The 19,916-nt window shown below is 47.0% G+C and overlaps 1 protein-coding gene across 11 annotated transcripts in view; it reads right to left on the bottom strand.

Moving 5' to 3' along the window:
* The window catches only part of LOC149349236 (uncharacterized), a 59,364-nt gene that overhangs the window by 32,884 nt on the left and 6,564 nt on the right, over positions 1–19,916 (bottom strand). The window contains exon 2 of one of the 11 annotated variants that reach the window (XM_089578161.1): positions 1–6,180. The exons of 7 other annotated variants lie outside the window; for them this stretch is intronic. In XM_089578161.1, the coding sequence (XP_089434287.1) occupies positions 6,079–6,180 (102 nt within the window). In that variant the 3' untranslated portion in view covers positions 1–6,078. Of the gene's footprint in view, positions 6,181–11,806; positions 19,584–19,916 lie in introns of those variants that run through there. 3 more of the 11 variants (XM_089578159.1, XM_089578160.1, XM_089578168.1) reach the window with 3 other exon arrangements.

Below are 19,916 nucleotides of genomic sequence, written 5' to 3'. Positions count from 1 at the left end.
AGGAAGAGCGGATTAGTGGTCTTTGCCATGGCACAGCCACCAAGCCCACCTTTCAAGGAAACAATGAACGGCGCTGTTTATTGAACAAGCGAATTTAACAGGCAAAAGGGGGCAAGTACAGAGTTGCTTGCAGACTGCGATACGATACAATCCGGAGGGAGCTATGAAGGGGTGCCAACAGCTAAACGGAAGTGTGCCGGCAGTGGGAATTGAACCGCTGTCTGATAGATTGGGAGCCGGGTGCACCGTCCACTAGCTCACCGCTGCAACTGTTTCAGCCTTCCTAATACATGGATTATATACAAATGTAGTTAGCAATAGGTAAGTAGCCCAGTCATGATTATAATAGCTTATATTGCCATTATTCACGCAATGTGCTGCTATTTTATTGTACGCTTCTGCAGCATGTTTTTGCCAAGTCAAAACATAGAAGACGCGCTTATAACGGCATTCTAACGAATGATGGATGAGCTTTGTGTGTATTGGCACACAGTGCTTTGCAGCCAGGGGTGCCGCTTTAGGCGGTATATCGGCATAATCTTCTGTCCTCGCCAGTGCAGTCACAGGTGTGTGGTGTCTTTACAGTAATTCTACTGGTGCTGTCGACTGCATGGCGCTGTTACTACTTTACGGCACCACCTCGCTGCCCAGCAGCATGAAAGCGTACTCGGCAACAAAATGAAATGCATATACTTTTTTCATGCACACTCACTCAACTCATCCTCATACACGTTTCGAAAAACGTCGTGTACATACTGCTGCACTCTTATCTGCCAATCGATCCAATGTCACTAAGCCTGCCTTGAAGCAGCGGTCTTCGCTTGGGCACTGATAGCGATGGTGCTCTTGTTCATGACCAGCTACACCTTATTATTTTGATTTGTTTCGTACTCTTGCGTACATAGATTGCAAAAGGTCACAATTTAATAAGCAGCAGATACAAAAGTTGGCGACTTACAGTGGAGCAGAGCATGGCAGCAGGGTTTGGAAATGATGTTGGTCATCCCTCCGTTTGTGTCCTTGCTTAACATTAAGTCCTTGAAATGTGCACATGGCTGCCTCGCCCCGCATTTCTTTTCGTTCACCAAGCTTTATTTCCGTGGACTAAGAGTCATCATTTCTCCCGAAAGGACGAAAAATCTTAGATTGTAGTGATAAGCCTCGGCACAGGATAAAATACATGTGGTGGAAGGCACTGATTTGTTATTGAGCCAGCAGCTTCCATGAATGCACTGCTTTCTTTGCTTCCATGAAGCCAAAGCTCATGAATGCACTGCTTTCTTAGCACAGAAAAACTTGTTAATTCACACTCTTCAGGACTAGGTAAAGGGCCGGGCCGACCAGGCACTCTTGCATCTTTTTTGCAAAAATTCAATCATAGTGGCAATGTGGCCCCGAAACATTACAACAATGTTACTTTGTTTAAGCCGCCGCAGTGGCTCAGTGGTTATGGCGCTCGGCTGCTGACCTGAAATACACAGGTTCGATCTCGGCCACCGCGGTCGAATTTCGATGGAGGTGAAATTCTAGAGGCCCGTGTGCTGTGCAATGTCAGTGCACGTTAAAGAACCCCAGGTGGTCGAAATTTCCGGAGCCCTTCACTACAGTGTCCCTCATAGCCCGAGTTGCTTTGCGATTATAAACCCCCATAGGCAGTGCCATGACGACGGGAAAGAGAAGCTTTCAGAACGAATAAGTTAATATATATATGCTATATTTTTTCATTGTGTAAATAAAACCACATGCAAACCGTTGCAGTTACCAATTTCTACTTACGAAATGCGAAAAATGACGCAAATATTTTTTTTTAAATGCAGACTTGTTCAATCCGAGCCGACTATCCACACAGGAAGTTGCCGCCACTAACAGCCGATTGCCCCTCTGCGAGTGCGCCTTGCTTTATTTTTATGCATAAGTTCTGCACTCGCTTTGGCGCTAGCTGTACAAGAAATGCTTTTCACTTTTTTTTTTATTGTTTGCCACGTGCAGCGCCATCTCAGGCGGAACCCACAATGGTAAGCTCTCGCAAATGTAATTATTTTCAGTTTTGTTTACTTCCGTGCGAGCAAAATATACTACGTAAATAAGAAAAGTGTGTTACCGAAATGCCAATTCTTTGTGACCCCTTTTTGGTACCAAAATTGCAAACCTGTCTGTGGAGATCAGTAGTTTGAACCTCCCGCGCTCTCTGACGTCTATCGATGCATACTCGGTAAGCCTAGCAGCTCTGTAAGCACGGAAGAAATCTGAAAATCTGGCGTGCTTTATCGTTAAAATTTTGTGGTTCCGGCAACTTCAGCCAAAGCGAAAGCCTCGTGCGCCTTTAGTTTGCCATGAGCGTGAGCCACAGAGTAGCGGCAACGGCGAATCGGTGATGAAGCGAGAGGGCCTGCTTCGATGGCCGCCACCATCACCCGCTCACCCAAACACCCAAGGACTGTTAGCGTTCTGCGCATGCGCAGTAGCGTCCCGCTATTCCTCTATGCCCCAAAGCGATAGGGTAACCCTATACTAAAACCCTCTAATGGGATGGAAGAGATGTTTCAGGAGAGAACAGATTTTTAGGACAGTACGTGTATGTAAGAGTGACTCTTAGATCCTCTAGTGCAGGCTCATTAGCTTCAACGTAAAGGCTGCCTACCGGCAATGTTCTGTATGCTCCAGGTGATAGGCGCAGACCAAGATTATGAACAGGGTCTAATTGCTTCAGATAGGATGCTGTTGCTGAACCATATAGTATGCACGCTGTTTAGCTTAGAGTGTACCAGAGAGCGATAAAATTGTAAAAGGCATGCTCTATCAGACCCCAACCGTTTTCATGAAAGCACTTTTAGGACATCGAGGGCTTGAGAAGCTTTCCTTTTAAGGTTGTTAATGTGCAGTAGAAATTCGAGTTTCTTGTCAAAAGTGAAATCCGTGTTCTTGTTTAATCAGTAGTGCGGTTTGGTTCAAGTACAGATTACGATCAATCGTATGCCCCATCCCAATGAGAACAGAACAGCTACTGTTTTTTGAGGAAAAATCTTGAATCCGTTTCTGTCTGCCCAAGCAGCCAGTTTATTTAGTGTGATTCGTACTTGTCTCTCATACGTACATATGCTGGAGGAAGTGTGCGCTATATGTAGGTCATCTACATAAACCGAATACATTATGAACTTGGGGATTATTTTAGCTAAGGAATTCATTTTTACGATGAAGAGTGTCGTGCTTAAATTCCTTCCTGGGGCACGTCATTTCCTAGGATGAAAGTCATGAAAAGAGTTGCTCTTAGGTGGACTCTGAATATATGCAGTCAGCCAGGAAATCGTTCAAGCAATTGAGCATCCTGCCGTGGATATCTAGATCTTCTAGGTCATGAAGGATACCGAACCTCCACATGGTATCGTAGGCCTTCTCCAGGTGGAAGAAGACCCCGATAAAGTGCTGCTTGCGGATGAACGCCTTCCGGATGGTGTTTTCTAGGTGGGCAAGATGATCAGTAGTTGAACATGGTTTTCTAAATGCACATTGATGTATGTCTATAAGTTGCCAGGATTCAAGTATGAAAGTCTGTCTAATGTTCACAATGCTTTCGAATGATTTTTCAATACAGCTGGTGAGGGCTATTGGTCTGCATCTGCTAGGCCTTGTTGGTGGTTTTCCACGTTTCACAAAAGGTACTATTAGAGTTTTTTTCCACGCCTCAGGTGCTTCCCCAGTTACCCATATTTTATTAAAGCATTTCACAGCAGCCTCAGAAAGATGGGCAGGCATAGTGTAATGCACGTTGTCCAGTCCTGGTGCTGTCTTTTTACCAGAGGATAATACTGTATTTAATGCCTGCAGTGTGACCAGCTGAATTTTAGTGCTCATGCATGCCTGCTCCAGAGGGAAGTTTTTTGTTTTTCCGCCACCGCTTTCTGCTTTTGGAACGTGTCTGTGTAGCTGGATGAACATAAGACTGCAGCAAAATGCTCGCCCAATATGTAGGCCTGTTCATTCATTTTTTTTTCTGAAAAAGAAACCAGTTAAAGACTCGAGGACAAATCTCAATATAAAAACGTAACAACTGTTTATTCGATTAGTCGTGGCAGTGGACGAGCATACCAAAGCTACGCTCGTCTCGGTAGCAGAAGGAAAAAGCCGCCCTTCCCAGCCGGGCAGCCTGTTTTTGTAGCCACCGTCGGCGACGCATGCCTCGGGTGACGCCGCGGTGGCGCTGTGTTTTATCGGTAACGCAGTTCAGCGTGTGGCCGTGTTAAGCTGGGCCGGATGATAACAAGGCGGAGACTGCGCGGAAATATGCACAGAGTGTGTCGCCATATCACCCCCTCCCCCGCGGAGTGGAGAGCCCTCAGGGCTTGTAAAAATCTGTGCAGCGTACCCGACGTCTACAGCGTGTAGTGACAGAAGCAGGCTTCGATGTCGAGGGTCGCACGTGGATGGACGCTTGTGGTTGCACTGGTATTTCTTGGTTCGGCGGAATCAATGTTGGCTGGCTTTGCCGGTCGTTCCCGTTAACACGCAGGGTGAAGGTTTTTTTCGTCACGACGGAGAACTGGATAGGGTCCGCTGTAAGGTGGCCTAGAAGGGCCTGTGGACGGTGTCATCGCGGAGAAAAGTGTGCGTGCACGTTGCGAGATCCTTGAAGACGAAAGGGGCAGTTTTAATTACAGTGGTGAGCTGCCGGTGACGGGCGGAGGGCAGCGATGGTGGGTCGGAGCCAGGCGACGAAATCGGTGGTATCTGACGCCGCGGTGGTGGATGGCGGTGCAGCGAGAAATTCGCCTGGGAGACGGAGTGGTTCCCGCAGATAGCCTGGCCTGAAGGTGGCGCGAAGGCCCAGGGTGACGGCCGGGATGGCTTCGAGCAACGTTGAGTCCGGGTGGCGCATGATGGCTGCTTTGAACTGTCGGTGGAAATGCTCGATCATCCTGTCCCAACAAACACCAAACCTCCTCAAAATCTCCCAAAAATAACCCATCGGGACATTTGGAATCTCCCCAGGAGGTGCTCATTTTTCCCGAACACATCTAAAAAACGTCCCCACAACTAGCAATGTCCAAAAAGTTGTGCGTCCCATGGAAAGCACCAAAAGGTTAATGCTCGATTTCTCGGCTCTGCAGTTCGCCAGCTCGACCATCGTGGCCGCCCTTGGGCACCGTCAAGCACGTCAAGGACTGTGCGGGAATCACTTTGTGACAGGCGCGGACGAGGTACTGTGGTTAAATGCGTGTGCAGTCTATCACGAAATCTTTTATTCATGGGCAGGAATGCCTCGGATACCACCGCGGCACCCAGACTTCCAGCGCTGATCTCAAGATCGCCGTTTCGATGCAGACCACGACAGCCGCATTTCAATGGAGGCGAAATACAAAAGCACTAGTGGGCTGTGTATGTCAATGCGCGTGAAATAAGTCCAAGTCGCATATATTTATACGGAGCCCTCCACTGAAGTGTTCCACACAGCCCATGTGTCAGACGTTTTAAGTCCACATATCGATACCATGGCGTGCGCTCATCGCAGGCAACTGTTTTTCAAGAAACAAGCAAAGGTGCACTGCGACGGTAGCCTCACACGCTTCCAGTTCCTCACCAAAAATGGGTTTAGGTTGGTATCCCGGTAGGGCAAAAACTGAATCGGGCATATTTAAGTTGTCTGCAAAAGTTTTTCAGCGCGCATGCATATCCGTACGGATCCGTAAGGACGGGCGGACGGGGGAACGGAAAAAAAATAGCGGACACTAGAGGCAAAAATGTGGCCATTTCATCTGTTCCTACATTAAAACACTGCAAACTTTAATCGCACACCAGCAAGCACATACGAATTTGCACATTCAGTATCGCGACTGTATGCAGATTGGCCTCCATGCAACTAGGCTGCGGCACGATTTGATAAAGCTAAACAGCACTACCACCAATAAATGCGAAGTGATCGGGGATATTTCATTGAACATTGCGTTCCAAATGTAGCCTTCATCTTTGAAGCAGCGGCCCTTGCTTAGCTGGCGATCGCATTGCATGCCGGATGGTCGGAGATACTAAAGAATTTGCTCTTCGGTGGGCACGGCAGCCTCCCTCGGACTTCGCACCCCGCCATCAGTCAGCCGTAGAAATTCTCCAGATACCAGGTGCTGCCCAGGACACGCCATCGTCGACAGATTCCAACAAAACGTGTTCCGCAGCGGCCTTTCCAGTGAGCTTCCAGCGTTGTATGCGAGGTGGCAGCACAGGAAAATGAAAAAAGCGGATTCTTTATAAAACACCTGTTCGCTCTAAACTCGAATATGCCTCATCAGTATGGGACCCACATACCGACGGATTAACCAATGCCCTTGAAGCAGTCCAAAATCGCTCCGCACGTTTTATTCTCGGTGACTATGGTCGTTTATCAAGTGTAACACTCATGAAGGACACTTTATCATTAGCACCCTTGTCGCTGCGCAGAAAAATTTCCCGTTTGTGCCTTTTCTTCAAAATTTACCACACCAATCCAATTCTAAAAAATGCCCTGATCACGTCACCCACATATGTATCGTCGCGCATCGATAATCCGTGCAAAGTAGGTATCCCCCACTTCCGCACTACATCCTATCAGTATTCATTCATCCCTAAAACAGCAACAGAGTGGAATCGTCTGCCTACCGCGTTAGTGCTTACAAACAGTGTCGAAGTTTTCAAGAAAAACTTATGTTACATTACAAAGCATAGAAGTTTTTTTTGTTCTAACTACTTTAGTTTGAAAGTTTTCAGTTATATTGTTGTGTGTTTTATGTAGTTTCATATTGTGTTCTACTTTCTTCTCCATTTTTAACGACCAACATTACCGAGTGTTGCCACTTATTAGCTATGTTTCTCATACAATGTCAGTGCTTTCTGTTTAGTTTTTAGATTGTTATCCCCCGTTACCGTCTGCTTATCAGACGAGCCCCGGGAATAATCCCCTGTTCACGCTAGCTGTATTCAGTTTTGCCTGTCTTTTTGTATGTCGTTTTTTTTTATTATTTATCCCGCTTTCCCGAAATACTGTGCCATAACATTAGCCTCTGTTAATTTTTTGTCTCTGTTACATTCTTTCGAACTGTTTGTTACGTATGTTGCACTGTTTTTTGTTTTTTTTTCTCACTGCATCACTCCTCCTCTGTAATGCCCTCTGGGCCAAGAGGGTAACTTGAAATAAATAAATAAATCCCAGCCGGCGTTGCAGCAGACAAGCAGACGACAATTGGCGTCCGCACGGGAAAGGCCCGATCTGCTTGCCGCGATCGTTGATGACATCCTTTCAAGCTCTTCTGACAGCGAAGATGAAGAAATATTGGCATTGATAAAGGAAAATGAAGGCAATGAACGGCCAAAAGTTGTGAACTTTGTGGACGGGGTGGTAAAACGTTTTGACGAAGCCGAGGTAAGTTACCACGATTATTACTTCCATGTCACCTAATAGGGGTTCATGTACAATGCTAGCCTTTATTTTAAAGTTCCACTTATTCTGGAGAACTATTATGGACGTATGTGTGACTGCGAAATAATATGGCATTGAATTTTCAACACTGCTATGATGAGAGGATGTCAATTGAGAAGCGCTCGTTGCCCTCGCTAGTTCTTTTGACAGAAAATGCGCTAGAAGCTGTTGCCATCCGGAGCACATCTCATCGGCTGCCATCGTCTTGTACATGCAGAACCTGGCGCCGCTCTCACGGCTGTTACGCCTTATCTTTCCTGGCCAGTTAGACAGACAAACATTTAGCCTGGGCGAGGATTTTCGTAGCAAAATAGAGCAGGTGGCGTGTCATATAGCGTATAGCCGCGCGTATAAGTCTCAATTTGAACTACCCTACCAAGAAGACTATGTATCCACGGCAGCAATTCGTGAAACAGGTCTGATGGGCTTATTTGTTTCAGTTTCGAAGGCACTTTCGGATCGGAAAAGACATCTGCTACAAATTAATTGCCGACTACGAGAACTCCAGCTTCTATGGAGAAAGCAGCGGTCGTGGTCCACACATGCGGAAAACGATAGAAGAGCATGTTCTTTCATTCCTCTGGCAAGTGAATTGCTGCGAAATATCTGGGATTGTAACTGCATGATATACACGATAGATTTTTTTTTCAGGTTTGCTGGGAACAAGACAAGTATCCGAGTTACTGCCGTGGTTTTCGGTATGGCAGACAGCACACTGCACGACAGTATCGAGCGTGTGGCAGAATTCCTCGAGAGCATCAGCACAGATGTTATTCATTTTCCCCTTTCTGATGAGGCAAAAGGGATTGCAGTAAAAAATTCGAGAAGGTATAAGGTAGCGCAGCCGTTGCACTATACCATTTATGTTAGCATGCACTTTATTATGATCTAACTTTTTCTTGCACAAAATTGCAATGTTCATTTAAGCTGAACTTAATTTGTACCCTGGAAACGAGTTTTTTTCGCGTTCCTACACATGAAGTGGAGGCCAAGCGGTGCATGGAATATGCTTTTCATTTTTCAGATTTCCGGATTCCCTGATGTTCTCGGATGTGTGGACGGAACCTACGTGGAAACGAGGTGCCCCGACAATAAAATAGGGTCAACTTATATAAGCAGGCGTGACAAAAAATCTTATAATGTGCAGGCTATTTGTGACAGTCAGCGTAAATTTCTCGATGTTTTTCTTGGGCACACAGGAAAATCAAATGATGGGAAAGTGTTCAGGCGGTCATTTACCGCAGATGACTTGCCTGTGCAGGAAAGTATCACATACTAGGGGACGCGGCATACCCCATCAGAGAGTATTTGTTGACTCCATACAGAGATTACGGCAACCTAACCCCTGAACAGACTAACTACAACTTAAGGCTAAGCCAAATATGCGCTGCTTTACCTTGAGCTTCGGACAGTGGAGAAAGCAACACTGTTTATACTTGCGTGCTGTGTACTACACAATCTGTGTATCGAAGCAGGCGACACGGACACTGGTGATGACGGTGACCTCGACAGCACAAGCAGCATGAACCAGCACTGTTCCGCAGTGCTGCCAGACTGCACGATGAAAGAGAGGTTGCTGCGGCATGTTGGGTGAAAACAAGCGCAAGGAGATTGCACACTACCTGTTTTCGCTCGTGTAACCAGCATGCTTTATTGAATTCTCGGTGCAACGTGCTGGTGAAACTTGTATGCAATAAAATTCTTAGCTGTCCTGTGCCTTTATGTGAGTGCTCTGAAAAGCTACGTGAACGATGCTACAGAAAACCACATATAAGCGTCCATTTCAATGTGTTTTACATTATATACAACAAAAAAAAAAAACATTTGACACGCAACTGCAACAAAGGTTATCTGTAACACAAATGGCATTATATATATATTATGTGTGTGTCGAAGTCTTAAGACCTATTCGTTTCGTTGATCTGCATCCGCCAGGAGCTTGCGCAGTAGTTCCATTTTGTCTTTATGGCGGTGCTCCCGCTGCTCCTCTCTGTGCATGTGGATTTTCCACATTGTTTCGACCACTGACTCTCTCTTCCGCCTCTTGGTATAGCTGCTGCTTCAGGCTGCTCGGTTTCATTGCGTTTGGAGGGCGCCTTGCGTTCTAAACGACCCGGTGCTCTCAGGAGCTCAGGTTTAATACTGTCGTTAATGCTCTCTATTCTTTGGAACTTCATCGTAAGGCACTGGCGCAGGATCAGCTCCAGAGGAGCTGTTGTGATTGCGACCTTCGGTTCGCCTTTTCTTTATTGTTTTGAACCGGTTCTGACATTGCTCTGGTGTCTTTTTCTGCCCGAGTTTATTACGAATATCTGCAGATCCTGCTGCCCACATTGCCTTCTTGTTTTTGAACCGCATCATGGGCCCTATCTGCTTCAGATAAGTCTTGTACTTGTCGAGCAGGAACTTTGTCTCTCCCTCACTCCACTCGCTTTGGATCGCTGTAGGGCTAGGGGCAGGGCAAGGGCTGTCAGGCCCTTCCTCCATGCTGTCAGGCCTGCTGAGAAAATCAGTCTGTTCCTTCCCACGAAACACAAAACGTCTTACAAACGTCTCGGAAGAGCTCCAAATGACTACAAACGTCTTGCGCTGCGTTCAAACGTCTCATAGATGTCGACAAGAAGAAGTTTCCTCTGTGACGTCTCTTAAACATCTGCAGTCAGATGTTTTCTAGACTTGTTTCTAACACGTGGAACTTGAGACCACGTCAAGGAGACGCGCCTATAGCAATCAGCAGAGAGTTGCCGCTGTGGATTAAACATGCTGTAAATCACGGCACATAAATTAGATGGCTCTCCTGCTTGACGTTTCGAAGAGCAGGCGCGCCGGTGCAAAGATCGCTCTTTGTATTCAAACACTGAAAGCACGTTTTCTCCTACGGAGCTCGAATCACGTTCCACATCGAGTGCAGCTAACCCGCCACTCGTAAGGCTGGATTTAGGTAACATATAATGGCCCTGAAAGCCGACGGTAGTTACGCGAGCGAAAAAATTTGCTTCATGTAGCGAACGCCTCTGTTACGGCTCGGCTAGCTGGCGGCAGCACGCGGATTGACGGGCGCAGCGTACGCTGCCTTAGCCGCCTTCGCCTAGCTCGCTCGCGCGCTTATCACCCGCGCGCTATCGTGTCGGCAGATCTTAGAGGCAATACTCTTTCTTGAGTCACGCCGCAGCTTGCTGCTTGGTGTCGCTCCGCACGGTGGCGATGCAGGCTAGTTTGCCAAAGTGGTTTTAACTGTTTCAAGCAGAAATAAATCTTAGTGCAAGCTGCAAGTGCTTAGTTTTACATGAAAGTATTAGATTCAATTTGTTTTTTGGTTTTTTACGTTTAGAAATTTAGTACTTCATTTCGCCATTTAGCGTTGCAGAGGCTAGCGATAGCTACGCGCGCGAAGTGGATGCTGCGTACGTTGTACGTTTCGCTGCGCACTTTTTTCCGCGCTGGTTGGAACTTCATGCCGCTGCAGTTCGCAGTTTCCCCTTTTTCTGCGGTATCGTTTACTACCAGTGTTGCACTGAGATGCGAGCCTCGTTTTCCGCAAAAGTAAGTAACCTTCCATTTCTTTTCTGTGGTGAAAGTGTCGGCCTTGCTTTAGCTAAGCCTCTAACGCGCCTGATTGAACGGTCGGCTAGTGTGTCACTCCTTTGGTTTACAAATCACAAAACAGTATCAGCCAGTGCTTTACATACCAAAGTGCTATTTGAGCTTTTGTTAAGTGGATACAGCTAGGCTGCTCTCGTATGCGAGTTGCTTTCTTTATCAAGGCGGTGACAAGGTGAACGTGACAAAGCTTCAAACACGTTGATAAGGCGCGAATTTTTTCCTAGACATTGATTAAAGTCTGTGCTCTATTGCATTCTGGCAGGGTTTTATTCTTGCCAAGGACTCTCATCTGGCCACCTGTGTGCTCCAATTCTTGCTGTGATTGCCGTCAGTGAAACTCGCGTTAAAAAGGCTTTGGTTATCTTCACTAGGGTATTTGTTTGGGCTAGTCGGTACATTGTTAAAACTGAAGGCACAGCGCACGAAGGACCTGTCCTGTCCTTCATGCGCTGTGCCTTCAGTTTTTGGTTATCTTAACTGCGTCAAGCTTTTATTTCATTACGATTGAGAGCCCCGGCATAAAGGTAGTTTATTCAGTGGTGCTGCTCTGTATGTGTGCAGGCTGTTTGACAGTGCAGTGAAGTACTACAGCTCTTTGCAGTGTGGGGTTTAAATCGGGGGAGATAAATGCGTTCTCCCCGTTTAAGCGCGGCTGACATAGTTCAAACCGCGCGGACCCCACCCCGTGGTCGCGTACGCTACCCAGCGCACGCCGACCACGGCGGGCCTTGCTCTGCGGGAACAAAGGAACGACACACTGGCTGACACAAACAAGGCATTTATTGCTATAGCAACAATAACGCCAGCTAGCAACAAAATACACTGAGGAATCTAGGATGTCCGACTCACCAGCACGGCTACGAGCGAACGTCCGCCCACGGTAGTGCAAAGGGAAGATCCGAGGCCCGACGGGACAGGGTGGCGGGAGCAAGTTCCAACCACAAGACGCCCGCGGCGAAGAGTGGACCGGCGCGCGGAAACGTCGGCATGCTTCCCTGTCCCAGGGAGAAGAGGGCCAGCTATCCCCCGCGCGCGCGCAGCAAACGCCATCCGTGGCGCTGGTGTCGCTACGACGCGAGCGCCCTCCCCTGTTAGTTAAAGTAACCAAAACAGAAGAGCGCGTTTCGGAGGAGCTAACAACAGTGGGGTGTGCAATGCGGGAAAGTGAACGCAGGGGACGAAGGCGTCCCCACATCCCCCCAACCTTAAATAGACCCACGCGCCTGCAAGTTACATGCTATGGAGGAGTCTCCTGGTCTTCATGCACTTGAGGCAGGTCGTGCAGCGGAGGTCACGCCGACAGGGTGCACGCAGTCTTCCGCGGTATTCCGAAGGCGGCGTGAAGGTCTCCGCTGGGATGACTCGCATGGCCCGCGGGCTATGTGCCCGCAGGCCCGCGAAGAGGAGGGCCGGTTGACCACTGCAGGCCAAGATTCCGCAGTAGTCGCCAGGGCAGCAGCAGCCGGAGGTGGCTGCTGTCTGGTCTCGCCACGGCTGCCCCGGATGGATGCGGCGAACAGGATACAGGCCGCTCCGTCGCAGCAGGCGGCTGCGAGACGATGTGCACAGGACAGCAAGCCGCAGTGGCTCCAGATCTGTAAAATTTCCGAAACACACTCCGCATGCCTTTAACGTAGGTCACGGGAGGGGAAACGGTGTACACAAGGGCCTGGTGGCTCAATGCTCAACTCGCTAGCAAAACGTGTCGGGCGGCTGTGCAACGCAAAGTTCGAGTGAACAAAGCCCTTTCTTGAGTTGAACGAGAATGCTCAGTTCATGCGAGGTTACAAAAAAAAAAACGGGTGGCCAGCAAAGTGCGCCCCCTCTCAACACCACGGTCCGGTGGTCGTGTCACTTTTGACAAGGTGCAGGCAGCTATGAATAGCTTTAGGCCTCACTACCACTGTGACGGTCAACGACCCCCAACAAAAGAAAGACCCGAAAAGGGTTTCGTGCGCGCAGCCGCGAGGAGACATCAGCGTTGTGGGGTGGTCCTCCCCGCTCACTGCACAAAGCAGCTTCTGAGCGATCGGCGCCCACCGTATCAGACGGTGTCGGAACGCCCGGTGCCGAGCTGCAATACCAGCGAGCTCGTAACGGCACCCGTGGCCCCAGGCCACCCGGCTCCCGGAGCCGTGACTCCCAGAGTCTAAAAAGAGACAGCGAGAAAATATATACAGTAAACTCGGACCACCCACGCGGCTTCCGTACTCACTCGCTTCGGGCTCGGCAACTCCGCGGGCGCTAGGCCTCGCGCTCCCTCGATGCGGACCAAGTGGTTCTTGAGGCAACTCCAGGAAGAAAACTTCACAAAAAAAAAACATGCTGAGCATGTCGAAAAGTTCAAACATGCTGCAGCGCAATACACCTCGCACTCAAGAAAGCATGCCGCAGGTCCTAGCGATCAAAATTCACACTAGGCCTACCACTTGTCAAGTACGGACAAAGAGCGTTCCTCGAACCGAACTGACAGTCGTCCAATGTTCCAAGAGCAGGCCCCACGTTGGGCTGCCAAATGTGGGGTTTAAATCGGGGGAGATAAATGCGTTCTCCCCGTTTAAGCGCGGCTGACATAGTTCAAAACCGCGCGGACCCCACCCCGTGGTCGCGTACGCTACCCAGCGCACGCCGACCACGTCGGGCCTTGCTCTGCGGGAACAAAGGAACGACACACTGGCTGACACAAACAAGGCATTTATTGCTATAGCAACAATAACGCCAGCTAGCAACAAAATACACTGAGGAATCTAGGATGTCCGACTCACCAGCACGGCTACGAGCGAACGTCCGCCCACGGTAGGGCAAAGGGAAGATCCGAGGCCCGACGGGACGGGGTGGCGGGAGCAAGTTCCAACCACAAGACGCCCGCGGCGAAGAGCGGACCGGCGCGCGGAAACGTCGGCATGCTTCCCTGTCCCAGGGAGAAGAGGGCCAGCTATCCCCCGCGCGCGCGCAGCAAACGCCATCCGTGGCGCTGGTGTCGCTACGACGCGAGCGCCCTCCCCTGTTAGTTAAAGTAACCAAAACAGAAGAGCGCGTTTCGGAGGAGCTAACAACAGTGGGGTGTGCAATGCGGGAAAGTGAACGCAGGGGACGAAGGCGTCCCCACAGCAGGCATGGCAACTTTTATTTTTTGGAAAACCATTGCGCCGTGCACAGCTGGCGTTGTCCCTGCTTCACTGTGTGCATTTCGTTTTGGGTACAGGCTGTTCAACAGTGGTTTTCAGAGGACCTCCTTGCCCGCTCAACTTCTCAAGTTTTGGTAAGCATGCTTTGCAGCTGACACCTTTTCTTTCACTTCATGATTTCTTGTATAGGTCTAGGCTGTTTGCTAATGTTCATTCCACAAGCCCCATTATTTGTTTGTCCGCTAAAGCTCCTGGTATAGTTGTTGAAGACATATCGGATACCCAAGTTTTTTGAAATTGAAATTTTATTCCGCAACAAAAGATGCTGCGAGGAGGACAGGAGCGTGCGGCAAGAGAACACAGTCGGATATGGCAACATCGTTGAAAAAGTTGGTATAAAACAGGCAAGAAGAACTAGAAAATCATATCACAACATTATTTTTTTTTAATTTTTTATTTCAAGATACCCCTAAAGGCCCTCTTCACGAGGGTATTACATAGGGGGTGGTAAAAATTTCAACTTGAATACATAGAAGGAACATTAACATGAGTAACAGGGCAAAAAAAAAAAAGAAGCAAGAAAAGAGCAATAACTGGTAGTCAGCAAGAATCGAAATGTGGCGGAACAACAAGACACAAAATAAACAAAATAAAAAACAAGAAAAGAAAACACAAAGATAAAAACAACGGAATAAACAGAACGAAAAGCAAAACTTGAATACATTGCGGTGAGCAGAACAGAACTAGAAGAAAACTACACATGGCTTTGATTTTTTAAAAGTTCATGAAATGGTGTCGCATTAGTTTCAGTTGCGATTGTGTAAGGCAGCCGGTTCCAATCAATAATGGTTTTGGGTATGAATGATTTAGCATAACTTGAAGTGCGACATGTGATGCGTTTGATTTTGAAAGGATGGTCACGGCGTGGAAACACTGCTGAGGGTAAGTGAAAGAAATCGTGAAGCAACGGATGATGGTAAATTTTGTGAAAAAGAGTTAAGCGAGCCAGTTTACGACGATGGGAAAGGCTGTCAAGTCCAGCACGAGCTTTTAAAGCCGTGACGCTAGTAAAACGTGAGTAGTCAGAATATATGAAACGAGCAGCACGGTTTTGCAGGGATTCTATGTTATCTTTGATGTAGGCTTGATCTGGGTCCCATATGGCGGAAGCGTACTCAATTTTAGGTCGAATTAATGTAATATAAGCAAGTTTACGCACATGCACCGGAGCATGTCGAAGGTTACGTTTTAAAAGGCCAAGAGAACGGTTAGCAGCTGCTAGAATCAATAGTTCCAGGTTAAGTCTGATTGAAGGTGAACTAGATACTTGTAAGTGGAAGTTGTCTCAACTGTTATGTCATTAAGAGGGTATGCGGTTGGTATGCGATAAGAATTTCTAGTAAAGGAGACGAGCTTTGTCTTAGAGGGATTTAGGGTCATAAGCCACAACTGACACCAAGTGTTAATAGAATCGAGGTCAGTTTGTAAGGGTTGTCGGTCACAGTCATTTCTAATGGTTCGATACACAACACAGTCGTCAGCAAACAGTCTAATTTGTGAAGAAATGCAATTTGGCAAGTCATTAATAAATATTAGAAAGAGCAGGGGACCAAGCACACTCCCCTGAGGCACACCAGATGTGACATGGGCCATTGTAGAGTTAGAACCATTAACAGAAGTGAACTGAGCGCGAGATGAAAGGAAGTCTTTAATCCATGCTAGTACCTGAGGGTGAATATTAAGGTGCGATAGCTTGAGAAGTAGTCTATGGTGGGGAACCCGATCAAATGCCTTTGAAAAATCTAAAAACAATGCATCGACTTGAATTCCAACATCTAAAGAAGTAAATAAGTCGTTAGTAAATCCGGCGAGCTGAGTGTCGCAAGAAAATCCCTTGCGAAAACCGTGCTGATATTTAAATATGATGTTATGATCTTCGAGATAATGAATGATCTGAGTGTGTATGACATGTTCAAGGAGCTTAGAGAAAGTGCAAGTCAATGATATGGGTCTATAGTTTAGAGGATCATAGCGGACGCCAGATTTGAAAATTGGAATTACTTTGGCTATACGCCAGTCGTGCGGGATGGAGCCAGAAGATAAAGACTGAGAAAAAGTACAGACAAGACTTGGAAAATACTGTGAGATATGTTTTTTAGTATTTTGTTGTTAAAGCCCAGTGGATCCGCGCTTGTCGTAATTTTAAGATTACTTAACAAAGTAAGAATACCATCTTCCCCGATGAATATTGGGGGCATTGAATAATCTCGAAATGGGTTGAGAACTGGAGAGGTGGTGATGACTTCTTGAGTGAAAACAGATGAAAAGGCATTGTTGAAGAGCTTAGCAGAATGGACATCGTCCAGCTGGTCACCATCAGAACTTGTCAAAAAAGAATCGGCACGCGAATGAGGGTTAATTACTCTCCAAAACCTACGGGGGTTATTAGATAGCATGGTAGGCAAGACGTCATTATAAAACTGGCGACGGGTAGTTTTAAGCATTTTTTGGTAGTTTTTATCACTTTGTTTGTATTTTTCCCATGTGCTTAATTGGTTGTTAGCAACTGCCTGCCTATACAAACATTGCTGCACTTAATTGTGATAACCGGTATGTGTTTTGTAATGAGGTTAATTAGAGTAGTTTTAAAAACTATCCAGTTCTGTTCAATGGAACGGAATGTAGATTCAGCCAAGAACCGCCCAGAGAAAGAGGTTAATTCATGGTTCATTTGGTCAAAATTAGCTCTGCTATAACACCTGATCATCTTGGTGGTAGTTTTTTTTTTATTACTGGGTGCATCAATTCTGCAATTGATGCACCCAGTAATAATGTCATGGTCAGAAAGACCATTAAGGTGAAATACTTTAGAACAAGCATCGGGATTATTGGTTAGAATCAAGTCAAGAATGTTTGCAGTGGTACCTGAGGATCGCGTGGGCTTTGTAATGAGCTGAGTTAGGTGAAATCAAGACAAATCTGTAGGAAAGCGTGCACATCCTTATCACTTGGAGGAACAGATAGTGTTTCCCAATTGATGCCTGGGAAATTAAAGTCGCCAAATATAATTAGGACAGAATTCGGAAAACGCATACACACATCGGTCAGTAAGCGACAAAATTCATCTGCAAAGCCATCATGCAGGTCGGGTGGGCGATACAACACACCAGCAATAATGTTCGTAGCAGTACATTTCAAGGAGACGAATACACACTCGAGAAAAGTAGAAGCAACAATTGGTATAGATATGAGCTCTTGCTTAATCGCGATAAGCACACCACCTCCTCTTCTGTTCTTTCTGTCGCAACGAAAAAATTTAAAACTTGATTCGCATGAAAGGATGTCATCATCTGAGATATAATCGGTAAGCCACGTTTCAGTTAGTGCTATTAATGTGGTTCCAGACGAGTCGATAAGGGAGGAAAGGGCATCACTTTTCGCTGTAACGCTTCTGACGTTAGTATATAGGAAGCAAATGTTATCTAAACACTTCGGTCCCGGCAAGATTGGTAGCGCACGATCGGAAGCACCATGATTATTTGAATCTTGTCAATCGGTAGAAGGCTCACTTAGACGCACAGCCCGGTTGCCAGTAGTGTCCCAGAGATAAACGTCGTCGTTTACGTGAAGTTTATTAAAATAGACGAATCCGGTCCCCCTCTTTCTTTATCATCTTAGAAAACTGCCACAGTTTACGGCGCTTAACACGAACAGCCTCAGAGTAGTCGCATGATATGCTCAAATTGGTGTTCTTTAGTTTGTAGCCAAGACTAATGACGGATTCTACTTCTTTCTCATTATAAAATTTTGCAATAATGGGTCGTTTCTTGTCAGTCGAAAGACGTCCTAAGCGGTGAGCTCTGGCAACGGAAGTGACAGTAACGCCAAGTTTATCTGTGCAAAATTCTTTTACATACCACTCCGAGTCTTCCCAAGTCTCAGAGGGATCAGAATCTTCGATGCCAAAAAACAACACGTTCGACCGCCTTGCGCGATTTTCCAGATCATCAACTTTGTCCTGAATTTTTTTAGAGATATCCGCATTTTCAACAGGCTGGCTGGAGGGTAGAGATTCAATTTTGCATTCCAGGTCATTAACTCTTTTAGTTAACTGTTCCAGGTCATTCCTAAGGGTGACGTGGAGGTTCAAGACTTGATTTATCGATTCAAGAATGCTTGTGTTGTTCACCTCAAGACGCTGAACGGCTAAAGCAGGGTTGCCAGATGGCTCCGACCTCAGGTAGCCAAATTGGCCTCCGCTGTAGCCCAAACGTAGCCAAAAGCGAAATTTTTGCGTAGCCCAAAAGTAGCCAAAAATATTTGTTTTTGTGACGACATTTCTTAAGCATATTGAATTAATTTTCGGCTAGAATATTTACATATTAGATTTCTTTCCCGCACATGATGTCGGAGGGGGTGCGCACGGCGTGTCTTGCGCGCTAACCAGTGCGGCTAACCAGGTGCGCTAACCAGGTTCTAAAAATGGGGCCGCAGTTCCACTTTGCAGGTGCGGCAGTAGGCCATATCACCTGAGGCAGGTGACGACAGCCAGTCTGCACGCGGAAAAGAACGGCGGCGCTATATAACGTAATCACAGCTCTAGTTTAGGAATATTTCACCTTTTAAATGTTCGCGCGCAGATTAGACACATCGACAGTGAAAATACTTTACTGTATAATTACGCAGCCTCACATTTCAACTTTATGCTTTAAGAGAAAGGTTCACACTGAGAGCGTCACCTCAAAGCATCTAGCATGCGCCTTCTTGAAGCTACATTCTACGATATGCATGAGCTCAGAATAAATCAAGGATATATGCCATTAGATGGTAATCTATGTAGATTTTATCTTCAGTCTAACAGCACGTTCACAATAATGAGAAAAACATATTGCCCTTGAATTCCAGCTCTTTTTTCCATTCCTTTTGGAGTTCCGGATGTACAGTCTTTGTCAAAAGTTTAGAGCCCAGAGAGTTTGCTTCTAAGCCTCGCAGTGGGACTCCTGTAACATTCGTGGTAGTCCTACCCATTGGAGGAGGCAGGGCCAGAAATCTTCTTACTTTCAGCAAATTTGGAGCGCTGGAGATGCATTACGAACCAGACAGTGTGCTTCAGAAGCAAACCCCCTGGGCTCCAAACTTTTGACAAAGGCTGTACATCGCCCACGCCCATTCTGATAAAGTTCTCGTAGCAACGGATCTAATGCCATGTCATGCCACTAACTTCCGCCGCCTTCGATAGTTACAGTGGGTTCCGCGCAGCGCCGAAGGATGGCTCCATGGCTCCGCATGAGTGCACGCAGATTACGCAACGGACACGGCGCTCTCGCGTCGCTCGCAATGAATCTCGAGGGCTGCACGTGTGCCGCTTGAGGCTGCAGAAAAAGCGTAGGCTCTTGCGAGTGGCGCGCTTGCTGTGTCCACCACGAGAATAGGAAGAAACAGAAATACCTTATTAATACGTAAGCAATACTTGCCTCATGCGTATCTTGAGCAGAATGTGTCCGCAGAACCAGAATAAACAATACAAGAAAAGAACATGCCTGGCGGTGGGCTTACAACCAGCCACCTACCGCAGCCGAAGCGGATGCCCCAAACCACTAGGCCACGTCTACGATTAACGGTTAACATGTGAGGATCACGAAACCAGGCAACAGAAGTGAAACAGTAGCATTTAATGCTTACGCATTCGCACCACGTTAGAAGACTTAAGTTCTCTTAGTGTTTTCCCTCTATTCTGGTACCAT

Source organism: Amblyomma mixtum, chromosome 3 (genome assembly GCF_055824585.1).
Source record: "Amblyomma mixtum isolate Tamu chromosome 3, ASM5582458v1, whole genome shotgun sequence".
NCBI lineage: Eukaryota > Metazoa > Arthropoda > Arachnida > Ixodida > Ixodidae > Amblyomma > Amblyomma mixtum.
Note: the sequence above shows the minus strand (reverse complement) of the source record. Positions and strands in the feature narration are given on the sequence as shown.